At 41.0% G+C, this 17,665-nt stretch overlaps 1 protein-coding gene across 3 annotated transcripts; it reads right to left on the bottom strand.

The window, feature by feature from the left end:
• Nucleotides 1–1,426: 1,426 nt before the first annotated feature.
• On the bottom strand, nt 1,427–17,451 carry LOC141805273 (multidrug resistance-associated protein 1-like). 3 transcript variants are annotated; one of them, XM_074690222.1, is made up of 30 exons: nt 17,262–17,451; nt 16,810–16,989; nt 15,383–15,508; nt 15,159–15,296; nt 14,375–14,500; nt 14,229–14,290; nt 13,971–14,099; nt 13,599–13,823; nt 13,143–13,320; nt 12,333–12,494; nt 12,102–12,194; nt 11,821–12,024; nt 11,332–11,478; nt 11,024–11,111; nt 10,355–10,551; nt 9,314–9,490; nt 8,998–9,165; nt 8,196–8,385; nt 7,408–7,480; nt 5,863–5,959; nt 5,246–5,453; nt 4,660–4,970; nt 4,376–4,575; nt 3,622–3,748; nt 3,202–3,303; nt 2,862–3,008; nt 2,518–2,676; nt 2,171–2,337; nt 1,682–1,876; nt 1,427–1,535 (listed from the first exon to the last, which is right to left on the bottom strand). In XM_074690222.1, exons 1-30 carry the CDS (start codon nt 17,301–17,303, stop codon nt 1,427–1,429), a joined length of 4,527 nt encoding a protein of 1,508 aa, XP_074546323.1. In that variant the 5' UTR covers nt 17,304–17,451. The 3 variants fall into 3 exon arrangements, with proteins under 3 accessions (XP_074546323.1, XP_074546321.1, XP_074546322.1); XM_074690220.1 differs by lacking the exons at nt 14,229–14,290; nt 14,375–14,500; nt 15,159–15,296; ... (1 more) ...; nt 16,810–16,989; nt 17,262–17,451 and having other exon boundaries at nt 5,246–5,369; nt 13,971–14,094; XM_074690221.1 differs by lacking the exons at nt 14,229–14,290; nt 14,375–14,500; nt 15,159–15,296; ... (1 more) ...; nt 16,810–16,989; nt 17,262–17,451 and having other exon boundaries at nt 5,246–5,366; nt 13,971–14,094.
• Between the last annotated feature and the right edge of the window lie 214 nt (nt 17,452–17,665).

Below are 17,665 nucleotides of genomic sequence, written 5' to 3'. Positions count from 1 at the left end.
GATTGAATGGGTCAAAGTGCAGAGAAAGACAACCAGGAGTTGTGAAGATTCCTACTGCAACAGATTCTACTGACATTAAACTAACTCAGCAGATTATTTACTCCTGTTTAAAACAAACCAAGATGCTGAGCTGTTTCTGAAGGAAATGCAAACAAAAGACAACAACAAAAATAAAACAGCAAAAACAGATTATGGTCCTCTAATCATGCAGTACAATACCTTGCACAAGGCGATGACAGACACTTCTTAAGCTTCACCAACTGGAGGTATAAGCATATGAGTGTTTTGGTATAGAATATGACCACTCGAGAAAGAAAGAAAGAAAGAAAGAAAGAAAGAAAGAAAGAAAGAAAGAAAGAAAGAAAGAAAGAAAGAAAGAAAGAAAGAAAACTGCTATCTTAGTGTTTTCATATGTCAATTTATGTTCCTTGCTTCTTTTTTTAATTCTTGAGTCAATATTATTACAATATTGTCAGATTAAAAAGTGTGATTCATAAACTCTAGTTAAATTATGCTGTCTAAAATATAATATTCAAAACAGGTTACTGTCCATTTTAGTATCCCTAATGGAGTTCAGCCATAGCTTGTCATCTCAGAGTAAAAACTTTGACTTTAAACAATGACATTATCAAACTATGAGGTGTAAACATTTCATTTTAGACATTTAACAATACATTTTCAGTGTCCGTCCGTCATAAGGGGGAGAGTTTTGATAACTGAAGAACTGATTTTTAAAGGCATCGTCCAGAAACACTGCCATAACTCTATTCCTCTGGCTTCACCATGTGCTTGTAGTTACTCGTTATAACCACTGGAGGGTGACAACATTGCATTTTCTAAAGATGTGTCACATATTTGCAGTTGGATTAAAGCCATGAAAAAAACTCCTTTAACGCATATCACCGGTTTAAAAAAAGGTCTCAGCTGCTGTATTGTGGATTTTTTTTTTAATCAGCTCAAACTTTTCGTAACAAAAACAGAACTGTGAATAAAAAGTGAATGCTCTGACCTGACACTTACAGTACAAAGGGCAGTTTACTGCGAGTGACTTTTTTAATCCTGGCAATGAGACAGCTGTCATCCAAAAAACAAAACAAAACAGAAACCCTCAAATTAAAACATCCATGAAAAGAATCAGTCACGAACACACCCCAACATTACCTGTTGCATAAATGTTTCCCTACTTAAGCTCAAGCACAGGACAATAAGAAAAGTCAGATCAAACAGCTGTTGTTTTACGACTGTAACAGACTGAAGCTTCATTACCACTAACACTTAAAAACAGCTGACAGCTATCCTCACAATACACTTAGGAACCAATGTTTTTAGACCTGTGTGACATTGTGTTAATCTCCAAAAAGATCTTTTCAAGAAGAAGAAAGAAAAATGTTACTCATGTTACTTTTATTTGTTTTCAGTTTGAAAATTAGGCCAAACCAGCCTCAACACACATCTGATAGAAGTAGCCCTGCAGCTGGAGCAGCTGAGATGGGGAGTCCATCTCTGTGATGTAGCCTCTGTCCATCACAATGACCCTGGAGAGGAAAGTAAGAGGACACAGAGCTCAGGAAGATATTAAAATAGATTTGACAGGAAAAAAAATTATCCAGTGAATAAAAACTACAAAACCACAAAAAAATGTGCTCCTGATGAGAGAGAAACTAAGTTGATCAGATGGTACCTGGTATAGTCCATGATGGTGTTGAGGCGGTGAGCGATAGTTAGGACCGTACAGTCATCAAATTGAGTACGAATGGTTGACTGGATCAGTTGGTCTGTTTTCAGGTCCACAGCTGCTGTGGCTTCATCCAAAACCAGGATCTTGGTCTTTCTCAGGAGGGCTCTGGCCAAACACAGCAGTTGCCGCTGACCGAGACTGCAAACAAACACTGAATTAATGAAACTTTATCTTAAATACATAAATGTGTTTGGCATTAATGAAGATGTCATAATTGTACTTAAAATGCATAGGTTTTACACACCTGAGGGATTGAAAGACTAAGATTCAAAGATCAAAGGTACATAAAAATTAATACTTACTTACCAAATCCAACTTTTTAATAGATTCAAAAAACAAATAAATAGATAATTCTGACTCTTCAGTTGTTTTGTTTGTGTGAGGTGAAGTCAGAGAGACCAACTCCAGGTGTGCTGTTGTGTGTGGCTGTACCTGAGGTTCTCTCCTCCTTCACAGCACTGATGGCTTAGTTTTTGTGGCAGTGCTGACACAAAGCTGCTGAGATGAGCCAGTTCCAGAGCTTTCCACAAATCCTCATCTGAACAGGAATCAAACGGGTCCAGATTCATTCTTAGAGAACCCGAAAACAGAACCGGGTCCTCAGAGAGAAGAGAAACACACCCTAAAAAAATTAACTCCAACAAAAAAATTACCTTTACCTAGCAGGAGAAAATATTAATTGGATTTCAACCTGAACTAGAGCACTTCCTGTAGTACTAAGTAGATACTAATGGGGGCTCTGCAGTACTGCATTTCACTGCACCATTTGTTGTACTGACTTGGGGAATGATGGTAATTCTGGAGCGCAGCTCATGGAGGCCGATCTGAGCGATGTTGATCCCATCTATGATGATTCGTCCTTTCGCTGCCTCCAGGATCCGGAATATACCCAAAGCCAGAGAGGACTTCCCTGCTCCTGTCCTCCCAACGATCCCAATCTGCTCATGGAGGGACAGCGGGTTATTGGTGGTAAAGCCATCATACTGATATTTTCATCAACAAATATTCAGAACATAAACATAGCACAAACTTCATATGACCAAGTTATATATCTGACTACAGTTAAAGTACTCTCCTTTGGCTTTGGCTTTGCTACGAATAACTGTGACCAATCTTTGCAGACCTTTTCTTTGTCCTGTATGTTGATAGAGATGTCATTTAAAGCCCAGTCCAATCCTTTGCGGTATTGTAGTCCGTACTCTTCAAACTGGATGTTTCCTGTGGTCGGCCAGGCTGTGGGCAGCAAACTGCCTTGAAGAGTCCACGCTGCCTGAGGGGAGACAAGTTCAGTGTCCTCCATACATCACATTAGCAGCTTTATATGCAGAAATCAGCCAGGAAAGTTAAAAACTAGTAACACTGTGACAAGGAGGACAAACACTCCTCTGCTTAATTAAAGAGGCTGCCAAAAGCTTTTCAGAGCTGCTGACACATTAATATATGACTTACTGACATCAACAGACCTCTTTGGGCGTGCTGTCATACTCTTTCACTCTTTCCACTGACACAATGTTGTTTTCCACATCAGTCCAGGATCGAACAATCCAGCTCAGAATTCCTGTCACCTGCAAAAATACAAAATATTAACAACATTTTTTCTTTGACATTTTCTTCGCTCGCCTGAGGAGACAGAGGGAAAAGCTTTTATTATCTGCGTAGAGAATATTCTATCAAAAAATTTCATCGAAACCTAAAGAAACCAGCCTGTTATCTAAACTTGAAGTATGCCTTAATGATGTGGATGTGGACCTGGAAAAGTAGACCACCTTGTGGTAGGCAGCATGTAAGCCGGATGCTGATAGCTGCGCCAGTTACATGATAGTGTGACATCAGAGATTTTCTTTTTTTTTTTACTAAAATAAAAATAATACTAGTTTTTTAACCTGGAGGGAGTGAGACACTGCCAATCCTACGATGCCAGGGCTCAGTTCATCCCGACCTTGCACCGACAGTATAGCAGCAGCCAACACCAACAGATTCCCCAAAAACTCCAGATTCACAGCCAGCCATCTGACAGAGAGAAATATTATCAACCAAACCACAGAGAAAATATGAGCACAAAAAAATTTACACAGCTGGTCAAAGTATGTGTTGAGGAGAAACTGTTTCAAAACCCTCTAAGAAAGAGTTTAATGACTGTTAGAGGGAGACAAAACAAACACTCATGCTCTATGGTTTTTTATCTTGATGTTGTTGTTGCTGTTTTCCTTTCTTTTTTTTTTCTTTTTTCCTTTTCTTTTTTATTTGGATGAACTCTGTGTGATCTGAAACATCAGAAAAGACCCACTCATCTCAGACAAGTACTGTGAAAAAGTGCAGTGGTCTGCAATTTTCACAGAGCAAAAGCTTGATTATGGTGTCCCCAAAGGGTCAAACACATGGTGGAACAAATCAACCTGTGTCATTGGAAGGGTTAGGGATATATAATGAGCTCTACAAAACACTAAAGCAAATACCTAAGAGAGGACAAAACATATAAGCACACATTCACAGAGATTTCTTCATTGAGTAGGATATATCTGACATCAAATGGTCTAAACCATCTGTCTGCTTTAAAACAAACAGGCGTGAGCCACAATGATTTGTCCTCATCATAAATGTTTCTGTCCTGGTGTGTTTAAAGCAGCCTGAGTGAACCTGGTAGCAACGAAACGCGGGAAATAAGCTTCCTGGTTGTTGTCAACTTGGCGATTAGCTTGCAGGATGAAGCGCTGCTGTTCACCAAAGGCTCGGATGACGCCGGCGCCTTGCACAGTCTCACTGAAGTGGCTGTAGATCGGGGAGCGGCTTACTGCCTCGAGCCTTCGCAGCTGACATGATGAAGCTACGTAGAAACTCTGGAGACAGGATCAAGAAAAGTTATTAAGACCATCAGCTTCAGCTGAACCTTGGCAACAACATTATTCAGAAAAAATCTTTACCTGGATAAAGATGTAGATCAAAGTAAGTGGGAGGAGCACCAGCCCTGTAAAAGGAGTGGCTATCAATAAAATGATGCAGACCTCCAGGAGCTTGAACATGTAGCCCAGCATCATCTTAAGCCCATCAGGAATCATGCAGTCAATGGCGTCAATCTCTTTGGAGAAGCGGTTCAGAAGATTTCCACTTGGCGTTGCCTCAAAAAATGACATTGGTGAGTGAAGAACGCTGTGCAGAAGATCAGCATGAAGGTGACGTGATGCTACAATTCCACCCAGGGCGATGGCGAGTGTGGTCCCAAACATGGCCATCCCTGAAACCAACAGTGAGTTGACACCGAAAGAAAGTGCTTTTTTTGTTTTACAGGGTTTGCAGATTATAAAACATGTTCACTGAGACTTTGATGGGATTTTTTATCGTTTATAGATTAAAATCAAGCTTCTGATCTGAGTCATCACAGTCTTTAAAATGTATGAGTTCAGAGTCCCTGAGCAGATAAATAGGATAACTAATATCATATATTCTGTATTTGTATGATTTCTGTATTTGTATGAATTCTGTCTCTATGATGGATGGATGGTAACCCACCCTGAGTGAAGCCCAACGCAGCAAAGACACTCAGTTTCAAATCATGGTCTCTCTGCGTGCCATTTACAGGTGGCTCGTCAGCCCACAGGCTCAACCAATAGCTGTAAGCCAGTGAAGCAGCCTGCTGGAAGGCACAGAGGAAGATGATGGTCATAATGAAGGTAAGACCGACGGTCCTGAAGTACTCTCTGTAGACCTGCAGCCTCACCTGTTCACAGAGAAATACGGAAAAATTGATAAAGCAACCCACTGTCAGTTATTTTTTTTTCTTTTAAAACTTATCTATATTTTTTGTAAAAGTATGTACATTAAATCTATTTACACATATTTATGTTCTGCCTTTGTTTCTCATACTCTTAATTTTACTTTTATTCATCGTTAGGGTGGACTTCAAGGGGAGGCAGCACTTCAGTTTTTCCTTTTCAAGAATTAACTTTTTATTTTCCACACTTAAGTCAACACATAAGGTTTTATATGAGTTTTCATTTATACATATATTTGTAAGTGTGTGTGTGTGTGTGTGTGTGTGTGTGTGTGTGTGTGTGTGTGTGTGTGTGTGTGTGTGTGTGTGTGTGTGTCAATACTGCTTGTAGATAAAAATTGATTGACTAATTTACCCTTCCTGTGTGAGCTTTGTCAGCTTCTGTCAGTTTCCCAGCCTCCTCAGCATCCAGATCAACATCATCCATCAACTGAACACTGCCCATATCACAGCTGCAACACATACACGTACAAATAAACACATACACTTCAGTATCAGAATATATAACAGTCATTTTGTCCAAAGCAGTAAAAACATTCATCACAAAATCAAATTCATGGAACTCATAAAATGCATCCCACAAACTACAAATAAAGATAAACACACCTCAAGATAAAAGTCAATATATTGCCACGGACATACATCATCATATAATCTCTAAAACAGACGAGACTCTGAAGTGGAGATCACTGCATTAATAAAAACAGACATAACTCTGGTGAAGATCACTGCGTGTCTGTAAACACAAGTAATTGCTATATCAACAAGGTCAGGTTCAAACTATACTATGTGTAGCAGAGGATAAAGTGCAGGCTATGAATTTCACAAAAAAAAAAAAAAAAAAAAATATATATATATATATATATATATATATATATATATATATATATATATATATATATATATATATAAGGCTCCCATATATTTCTGGTATTTTTGGGTTTAAACTTTTTTTTGTTCTCTCTTGCCTGCAGCGTCAGTGTGTTGAAGTGTGATGACGTCAGTCAAAGCGCGCGATACATGCGCGCGCGCATGCACGTTCTAATCAAAGCTATTCCCAGCTTGATCAGAGGCAAGTAATATGTAGCAACGCTCCGCCGATAAATGTCTCTTAAAAGATATTATTTGCACTCTAAATGCCTTACAACTGCTGCATTAAGTTTTGTACAACGTTTATTTTATTCTGTGCTAGTTTCATCATTTTGTGAAGTTTCTAATTAAAGTTTTGTCGAATTTTCTCCAGAAAGAGAAGCTAATGCTAAGCGGGGTGCAGCAGCTTTCATGCTAGGTGGGAGACTCGTTTTTTTCAGGGAGATGTGTGCTGCAGAGGGGAACACACTGAAGCTCATGGATTTATGTTTTTTATCTGTGAATGCAGGTATGGAGACATTTTTGTCTGTTCTAGTCATAATATTAGGCTGTGAAGATAAAAAAAATACTTTTTGTCAAGGCAGATGTTTCTTATAATGTTTGTATTTAGTGCTGCTAAACCAGGTTTAAATACCTGACTATTCATGTGCTATTTCATTGTTTAAAAAGCTAAAAAAAAAAAAAAAAAAAAAGAAAGAAAAAAAGAAAAGTATATTGGGTTTTGGCTTTAAATTATGAATAATTTGGCATTATAATTTTTTATTTCATATGTATTTTTGTTAAGCAAGAAATACTGAGAAAAAACTATTTCCACTACTGTTGCCTGAGTGTGTAAACAACCCAGAACATGCACACACGGAAAGCGGAAAGGGGAAACTAGATATAAACCTGACCCAAGACCAGCAGGCACATCTCTAGACCTGGGCCCATTTATGATTGACTGAGGGAGGTGGTAAACTGGCCTGATGTCTGGTGAATTGAAATCTGGCTTTATTGTTGTGTGGTTGTTGTGTGTAGTTGATATTCCTACCTTATCAGTTGCTCCTGAGAGAGATCAATGGAGAAATCTGTCATACTCAGTCGAGACACTGACTTCTTTCTGCCTGAAAACAAAACAGTTGAGCCAAAAACAACTATCTACGTAAACAATAGAAACACAAATGAAAACAAACGATAAACAAACACAAACAAAAAACACAAGCACAAAAAACACAAACTCAAAAAAACACAAGAAAACATACAAAAAAACGCAACAAACACAGATTAACAAAAATAAACACAAATTAACAGAAAAACAAACAAAAACACAAACAAAAATTAAAAATACAAATAAAAGTAAACACAAGCAGATTAACACAAGTAATAATTAACACAATGTTGTGGACACAATATTAAGAAAAGCTTATATTTAACAGCACCAACACAGTGAAAAAGAAATCAAAATGTGGTCGGCTGTGGCTCAGTGGTAGTGTTGCCTCTCTATATGAAGGCTGGGGGGTTTGCTACCAGCTCCTGCAGTTACATGCTGAAATGTGCTTGACACTGAACCCCAAATTGCTTCTGCTTTTCGTCAGCAGTGTGTGTGGCTGGGTATGAATGTGTTAACTAAAAATTTCGTTCCCCTAGCAGCCTCTGCCATCAGTGTGTGAATGTGGTTGGAGAGACCATAAAGGCAAAAAATAAGCCCCTCCCACTAAAGTCAAAACAAACTTGCAAGACAACTGGCGTCTCTGTCTCCGTTAAAACAAAACCAAATCACATGAGCTATCATCTCCAGATGCCTAAAGGCAGCAGGTCTCTTCCTGGTTGGTTACTTACTCTTGTCTTTGGATATGGGACTCTCTCTGCGCTGGCTTCCGCTAAAGGTCTGGATGAATTTGGCGAAAGCTCCCTTCCTCTCCATCAACTCCATGTAAGAGCCCATCTCAGAGATTTGACCCTGATCCATTACCAGGACCAGGTCCACCTTGGATAGGAAGCTGAGTCCATGAGTTACCAGCACCCGGGTCTGCAGACACAGGGTGTAAATAATGTCAATAAATGATCATGGCACAGTTTAAAGATTACTCCTCAACATAAAGATCAGCAGTTACTGAGACAGTTATCACTTTCTCAGTAAAGCCCAGGGCTCATTTAAACCCCACCCCATCACAAATTTTTTTTAAAAAGAGTTCAAAGGCATTTATTTGAGTGAGAGAACTGAAAATAATTTCAGTATAAAATACTTTCTTTGATGTAATGATAACTGGGTTAGAATATCATCAAGAAGCACGTCAGTTAAGCTATTTACTTCGTGTTTATTTATGCTTAACATGCTTCTGAGTCAGATTGATGGCGAAGAAGATGCTCACTTTATTAAACTACCTGCTCTAAATTTCATTCTCAAGTACTGTGAAATATTTCACACGAGTAGATTCACAAAGTAGTCCTTAACGTCTTCTGAATAAAGTGTCATTAAGGTAAATCTACTTTTAGGCCACATAAGTACAATATGTTACTCTTTCCACCTTTAGTGGGTAGGACTCAGGAGAGAACAGGTAAATCTGTTGTTGAATCCCTTCTCAGACGGCAACGAGGGGAAAAACAGAGTTTGTTTCTGCAGAGACCAGAAGGGGCTCACCTTGTCTTTAAGGAGTCCCCTGGGTCCAATGACACGGTCAAAGATGTGTTGACCCACATGAGCATCGACAGCTGACAGAGGGTCATCCAGCAGGTAAACATCTGACTTCCTGTAGACTGCCCGAGCCAGACTCACCCGTTGCTTCTGCCCTCCAGAAAGGTTCAGACCCTGGAGTCAGAAAATATCTCATCATTGATCAAGACACAAATCCTATCCAGTCAAACTGGAGGCATCACTCAGAGGCTGTTGAATGGTCAGTCAAAGGCCCTCCAGTAGATCACATAGACCCTGATAGAAGGGAACACAGCACTGATACCTTCTCCCCAATTTCTGTGCTGTCTGCAGCAGGCAGGAGGTCCAGGTCTGGCAGCAGGGCGCAGGCCTCCAATACTCTGTAGTACCAGCTCTCCTTCCTCTCCCCTCCAAATAAGATGTTGTCCTTTAGGGAGGCATTCTGTACCCAGGCCTGCTGTGGGACATAAGCCACTGAACCCTGCCATGTTCAAAACAAACTTTGTTAGAACAGAGAGGAAAGCCATCAAAGTACTGAGCAGATTCAGTTGTATTCACTGTCACTGTAGCCCAAAGCCTCTGCGGTGATTTTGTCCCCAGAAGAAACAAGGCGAGCTGAGGAGCTCTGGGTGTGACAGTCTGAAACTGAACAAGAGGAATAAAGGAACTCGGACACCATGGAGGAACTGCTAGCTGGGAGTTAACTAAATCATGATTGTGTTTAAGCAGTTGTTCTTCTTAGAGCTAGCTCCATTAGCATAACTTAAGCACACTTCAACCCTAAAGCCCAGATTGTAGACCAGTGTGACCGAGAGTGTGCCGTGCTTGAGCATGGTTCACTTCTCTGTTTTGGGATGCTTCAGAGAGTTGGGCTTCAGCACGGTTCACTTCATGTACGCAGACATGAGGTATGATCCATGACCGTGATCGCTGCGTCCACTCCTCACGACAGTCATTTCAAACAATAGCAGGGGTGTTGGGGGGCTGTGTCGGGCTAAAACAATCTAACATAAGACAAAAAGTCACTAAAGTTGTAGCACTGCTCTCTGTGTTTCATTGCGCTGACTCTAATGAGATTGCGCTTCATGTAAAGGGAAGCTTTACAAAGACTATGGGTAGGCTATGTATGTGTGTGATACCTGCTAAAGTCTGGTTCATATTGGAGTAGTGTACTGCTGGCAGTACTCCTGCAGGGGAACAGCGCTGCAGGGAGAGCAATTGTGCTTGAGTACAGCACGGTCAGAATGACCAGTTTTAGATACATTAGATACATTAAACCCCACACAACTCTCCCTGATATTGCGTGTGGTTGTGTGCAGGTACGTACGGGTGTTCATATTCTTACCTTTACTGAAACGAAGCCACTCTTCTTCTCCATCTCGCCCAACATGGCCGACAGAAGAGATGATTTCCCTGAGCCAACATGGCCGACCACAGCAACCAAAGAGCCTGTTTTTACATTCACATTGATCCTCTGCAGACATGGTGGCCCATCGTTGGTCCAGGAGAAGAATCCGTCCTCCACCACCACACCGTCTACATCTGGAGACAGAACATAGCATCACTGCACGGCTCCATGTTTCATATGGGCTTGTAAATGGTTCCTTATGTTTCCTCATTACTCTTCAAGCTTCGTCATAGTTTTTAAAGTCCCTAAAAATTCTTTTTGAGTGAGCTTGAAAAATTTGAATGTCTAGACGTTTGCCTGATTGTAATCCACAATTTAAAATAAGATTATCAGTACCAAAATAATCTAACTCCAAGAGCTATTTCTCAGTTTCTCTGACCTGGTCAGACATGGCCAGATTGATTTACAGCACACAGAAGTGGCCATGACAACACCTCGCAGCCTAACGGTCTGCTGAAAAGGATTTCTGTGATTGATTTTGTAGCCATGGTGGGCACCAGAGCTGGAATGTCTTACCCCACTTCAGTCTTTGTGCTAAGGTTGCACTTTTCATTTAACACACACATGCTCTGAAGTGTGTGTTTTGGTGTATGTTTGATATCACACCTGTGCCCAGAGGAAGTCTCTCCACATTGTCCAGCTTCAGTTCCTCTTGGCAGAGAAAGTTTCCCAGACGTCTGAGTGAGATGACAGCCTGGTGACAAACAGGATGAGGAGATGTGTGACGAACAGAAACAAGGACTGATGCTTTCTGGGAGGTTTTTGATGCTCTGCAATTAGCTACTAGAAATTTCGTTTGTTTCACATGAGGTTTAAAGCAATTTTTTAAAGGCTAACATTCGAACCACATTTCCCCCCATGTTAAGGCTCATGAATTACAGAGAAGGGCTGTAAAGAGTTGCAGGGTTACTTGCCTGCATGGTGGTGCTCATGGCGAAAGGAAGCTGACTTAGAGGAGTTTTTAAAATATTGATGAGAGCCACAGAGACAAAGATTTTCTGAGCATCCAAAACATTTCCTTCATCCATCAACACGTAAAGCCCAAACACAGACAAGGCGATCTGAAAGGAAAGATAGATTTGTAAAACATAATAATGGAAGTTATTTATCAATCTATCAAAACCTTTTGTTTAAAACTGTTCCAAGTGTATTTGATTTTCCAATATGACCCCAGACCCATCTGTTTACATAGAGGAGACGGGGCCAAAGACCTACTCTGCAGCCAGTTAGCAGGGAGCAGCATAACATTTGCTTCAAAATACATTGCTTTAGTTTACATCTTACAAGATGTTACGTCACCATGTACAATCTTGGCCAAAGTTGGTCCGAGTTCAGCAGACCAGGAGTTACAAGCAATAGGTCTGAAGCAGCCCACCAAATGATTCATCAGGGATCAGACTCACCAGAAAGGATGAGGAGTTAAACGAGGCCAAAGAGACAGAGTAGAGGATCTGAGATTTCTTAAGAGCATTAAGTTCTCCATCTCTCAGGACAGAAACGCGTCTCAGGAACGCTTCCTCCCAGGCATAAAACTTAAGGATCTTCACACCACTCAGGATCTCATTCATCAGTTTAATCCGACCATCCATGAACTTCATCTGAACCTCCTGACAAATCAAAACATTGATTAGAAGCATGTTTCTCTATTCTTGAATCATTTTGTTTGTTGAAGAGGAAATTTCACCTGCAGTTTACTTCTTAGTTTAGCGATAAATCCATTCAGAGGAAAGATCAGGACAACGGCAAGAACACCAGCCAGAGCTGAGGGACCAAGGAGCTGCAAATAAATCAATCAATTAATCAGTTATTAAATTAAGCAATCAAGTCATAAAAAAATTAAATCAGTCAAAATGTCCATCAAAAATGATTTGGATCAATCATAAAATTGCATTCATCCAACCATCCATCAGTTTACCTGCCACAGGAAGTAGAAGCACAGACAGATCTCAATGGGTGCAATCCAAAGACTGTTAAAATAAACTACAAAGTCCATCAGCTTCTGGGTATCAGCAGAAACCAGGTTAACGATTTCTCCAACTGTGAAGCCACGCCGCGCTGCGCTGCTAACCACCAGACACTGGGGATTCAAACACACAACTTTATAAATCAAGGATTTAAAAAAATACTTTATTAATCAGGGATAAAACACAACAACGTTATAAATCAAGGATTTAAACAAAAACCAAATCGTCAATTCAGTATTTAAACACACACGACTTCACTGACCAAGGAGTCAATCACATTGGTTTTTTAACCAAGTATTCATCCATCCATCCATTTATCCATTTTCTATCCCACTTATCTTGCTTAGGGTCACGGTTAGCTGGAGCCTATCCCAGCTTTTTAGAGCAAGATATTCAAGGTTTCTAACACAAACCTTATTAGTGATGGATTTAGACACATAGGGTTATTAATCCAGTATTCAAGCACACAAAACGCCCAAGACTTGATTAGTTATTATTTTGGCTTCTCTTGCTTTCCTTCGAAGGGGACAGGGCAGTGGATAGTTCAAGAAACACGGTGTGAGCTGGGATGGGCATGCAGGAAAGGTGGTGAGCTTGGACGTGAACCTTGGCCATCCGCTCGAGGGTAGATGGATGGCCGTAGGCTATACAGGTGCCTCTTGAAAAATAATTTAACAAAAACTAAACTCTTCACCAGTTTTGAATGGAATATATCCTTATATACTTCTGGTCATGACTTTATGAAGTTGAAGTGCAATTACCTTTCTGTAGATGAGGCCCATGACTGCCGTCTTCAGTCTCATACCCACAGTGAAGCAGTGAAACATGTACTGATGGTGCAGCAGAGACTGCAGACATGACAGCACAAAGAGCAGAGCAGCAAACAGGAGGCCTTTCCAAACCTCAGCATCTCTGTCCCGCATAAAGCCCAGCAGCAAGCTGACAAAAACAACAACAGTAGTAAACAATAAATAGAATCAGTAAATGCTTAAACAACAAGGAGGGCAAGAAAAAGAAGACCATTGATTGCGTTCAGTAAAACCAAACAAAACCAGGCAGCAGTGGCTGAAAGCCTGAAACTTTTAACAACATCGCAAAGGAAACATCTCAACATTAACAAAACAAACAAGAAGCCCCTTCCCACCTGTCCACTCTACCTGCCTGCAGTCACAACAGATCAGCAGAGCACAGTCAGTCATCCCTGACCTGCGACTCACCTGAGGACCTGTGGCACAGCAAACATGAAGGCATCATGCAGGATGAGACAGACGGTCCCACGCAGGAAGTACACTCCAAAGCTCCGCCCCAGAGCACATATGAGAAAGATGCCATAGCTCCGCCCCTTCCTGCTCTTTCTCAGCAGCTGGGTTTTTTCTGTGAGGGCAGCTGAAGGTTCAAAACATGAATGGGACAAGGACTCAGAGAATCCAGGTGATTTATCCCTACAAAACAAAAAATAAAGATGTTAAACCCAGATTAGGAGGTCCCCTCTGATGAATGAGCAGGTAAGGTAGCACCAAGACTTTCACGACTATACAAGGTAAATCAGAGTCCCTCTGAGCTGTATTCAATTCAGTCCTGTGTTGTACCGGAGCTGTTTGCAGCTCTGAGTCCAGAACCTCTCCAGGTCTGTCATGATCCAGAATGATGAGTCCTGTTCCCGTAGAGACCACAAATCAGCAGCCTGAAGGGGGCTACGGTATCCCCGAACCACTAAACTAACAGGATAGTAAAACAAAATGAATACAAACATAACAAAGTCAATAAAGACAATAATATAGTTAACATTTATGATAACAGTAATAAAAATGAAAAATTATTTTTGATTCCATCTGTGATATTTCTACCTGCTGAACCAGAAGAAGAAAAATCTGGAGAGAAACGAAGCATCCTCTTCTGGACACTGATTCTAAGAGAATAGAAAGTAATGGATTACCTGGACGTAGTTGTGTTACCTGAACATAGGTGTGATACCGGGACATAGGTGTGTTACCTGGACATAAGTCTGTTTATGTGGGAGTGGTCTAGAGTCAGAGATGCAGCTGAGGATAAGCTCGATGAGATGGAGAGAAAAACAGATGAAGATGGCCACAGAACGTATAGTGTCTGATGAAAATCCCTGAAACAGCAGAGGTCAGAGGGGAAACAGTAAGCACAGCTTGGACCCTTTCCCTTCTTAACATTGAACAGCTCTTCAGCGATACCCAGTGATAGCAGTTGTGTGCCAAAGAAAAATTGCAGAGCGCCATAGTCGACCAATTAGAGTGCAGTATTCAATACAGCCATGAAACAGATCCACAGCATTGTTTGGATCATTCCTGTTTGTTTTTCATGTTTGTGTCTATAGGAACAATCATCAGGAAGTGAAATAACTCAGCGACTACTCACCGTCGGTTTTTAACACTCTCCACCAAGTTCATGGAAACTTTGATTCATTAGCAGCTCTGTGTGATCTATTTCTGTACATACACAGTGCCTATACCACATGTTTAAAATCACCGCTGGGTGCTGGCAGACACACTTTTGACTTCATGTGAAATTTTGCGACTGAGCGAGAAGAACTGTGAGAGGGGGAACAGACTGAGCTGATCTGAAGTCTTCAGGGGGCCAGAGTCTGCTTTGATCAACCATCACACCCCAAACCACAACAATCCAGACCAGTACTGTCTGCCTGGCTCCTCCACCTGTTCAAGTTTCTCTACCTACTCAGGTCTCTCTACCTGCTCAGGTGGACACCCTAAACAGCCTTTACGCCCATATTTAGTGATCACCTGTACCTGATCAATAATCTGCTGGATATCGACCCTGAGGGGAACCAGGGAGCAGAGAACTAGAAGGGTCCAGAAGAGGAAGAGGAGCACAGATGAGCGACAGCCCTTCATCCGCTCCACTTGGATGACAACAACAGCCAGAACCTAAAAAAGAGGAAGAAGAGGTGTATTCAGAAAACCTGTTGTTTTTTTTTTTGTCCAGGTGACTGCTGAAAGATACAGTGACATACCAGAGTGAGACTCCGGATCATTGGACCCATCAGGATCAAAATGGGCTTCTGGATCTCATCATTCTTCCTCACTAGGATGTAAAAGATCTCCAGAAGACCAAAAGAAGCCAGACTTAGACCCAGGAGCTGAAAGGAGAGACCAGTTCCTGTGGTCAGAAAGGTGCCTGAGAGTCCTCTCAGAGAACTCCCCTTTTAGTGTCAACATGTCTATGAGTCCAAATCGATGACAGGTTTAGAAACAGCAGAGACAACACACACCTGCTGTTTCAGTGATACCAGGGATAAAAAGAGTAAAACAGGTCTGTCATTAAATGTGGTCAGGTAACATGTAATGACATGATCCATGTGATAGTGTTGCTTAAATATCCTGTAAAAAATGGTTTGAAAGGTCTATTTCAGTGTTTCTTCAGGTCTGCTAGTATGAGTTCTCTCAAAAGTCTATTAGCAAAGGTGGGTGTTGGTCAGCTCTGCCTTTCAATGAGAAAGTGCTCTCAGAAATATGAAACAAGCTACACCACGGTTCTCTTCAGATGTGCCGAGTTTGATACTGGATTTAACTAATTTAGAGATTCTGACCCACTAATCAGCTGATCAGGTCTACAGACTTCAAAGAAAAAGAAGAAAAGAAAATCCAACTAATTATGAGAGATTCTGTCAGAGGCTTTTAAACACTGTTACCTCAGAAACTCACGGACACCTTCATGAGCCAAAGACCAATTTGAACAAATAAACCAGATTTAGACCAGTTTGATCAAATAAACCAGGTATAGACTATAAACATCTGTTTCAGATCAGGTTTAGACCTGAGCTAACCTGCCCCGGAGCAGGTTAAGTTCTGGTTAAGAGATCAAAAAGTATAAAACCACCACCTCCTAACTAATCAGTTCTCGTGGGAAATGATCTGCCCAATCTTGGCAGATGCTGTTAACGTTGATGCTGAGCCTCAAAAGAACTCAATGGAAAATACTGAACAAGACTGAGAACCCTGGGTTCACTTACTGAGTTGACATTCAGTATCGTAGAGCTGCTCTTTAGGATTGCTAATGTCTCGTTAAATTAACCCAAGCAACGGAAATAACCCAGGTTTGCTTATCCTGCTTGTACAGTAGTAGTAAAGGTCGCAGGTCAAGGCAACATGGGTCCACTTTAAAACAGCTTGAACCAGAGCCCAGGTTTACACTAAACAGACCAGGTTAAGACCAAGTTTAGACTAAAAGATGCGTTTAGTCCAGGTTTGGATTACACATACCCGGTTAAGTCCAGGTTTAGACTAAATAGACCTTGTTTAGTCCAGTGTTACTCTAAATGGACTATGTTTTGTCCAGGTTGAGACTAAATAGATCTTGATAAATCTATGTTTAGACTAAATAGATGTGGTCTAGTCCAGATTTAGAGTGGTCATACAAACTTCTGTTGTCTTTTCTCACCGTCTTGCTGCAGCAGAGTTTAGACAGGGGGATCACACCTTGGTGAGGACGGAGATGCAGGTACAGCAGGTAGAGAGGGGAACAGGTCCACAGATAAACACAGGGGAACCAAACCAGTACAGTGTGCTGGAAACACTGGGTCAGGTCTGGTTTAGAGGTGTACCAAGTCAGGTTCCAGTCCTGACGGACAAGTGAGAGATTTCAAACACCTCATTATTTGTTATCTAATAGCTTACCTGGTTCAGGTAATCAACAAAAAATATGTATTAAACAGTTTCTCTATTTCCTAATCAGAAATATAAAGAAAGTCGACATACAAATAAAATCAGCCTTTCTTATATACATAAAAAAATAATTTAAACTTCTCCTCTTATAAAATCAACACTTTAAACTTTTTCTCCTCTTATCAAATCTATTACCCTGTTGAGTTAGATTGAAAAAATGAAACTTACCCAAAGAGGATCCAAACCGCTTAGACTGCACAGATCCTCCATTTACAATACTCCTTTACTACTGTTCTCTCAATCCGTCTGTCTTTCTGTCTGTCTCTACCAGTTTGTCTGTCTGTCTTCTTCTTCTTCTTCTGATCTGTTGTGATAACTCTCTTGCTCTCTCTCACCCTCTCTCCTCTTTACCCCACCCCCTCCAGTGGGCAGGCTGATAAGTGGTCATCAAATAGACAGAGAAACGTTTAGGACAGGGATGTCAAACTCGTGCCATGGAGGGCCAAGAGGCTGCAGGTTTTCTTTCCAACCAAGAACTCCACCAGCTGATTCCACTGATTACCTCAGAGCAGGGACCAATCAGTGGAATCAGCTGGTGGAGTTCTTGGTTGGAAAAGAAAACCTGCAGCCTC

Source organism: Halichoeres trimaculatus, unplaced genomic scaffold (assembly GCF_033239565.1).
Source record: "Halichoeres trimaculatus isolate MK-OKI-2021-1 unplaced genomic scaffold, fHalTri1.1 fHalTri1_scaffold_16, whole genome shotgun sequence".
Classification (NCBI taxonomy): Eukaryota; Metazoa; Chordata; class Actinopteri; order Labriformes; family Labridae; genus Halichoeres; species Halichoeres trimaculatus.
The sequence above is the reverse complement of the archived record's forward strand: the minus strand, read 5'-3'. Positions and strand labels throughout refer to the sequence as shown.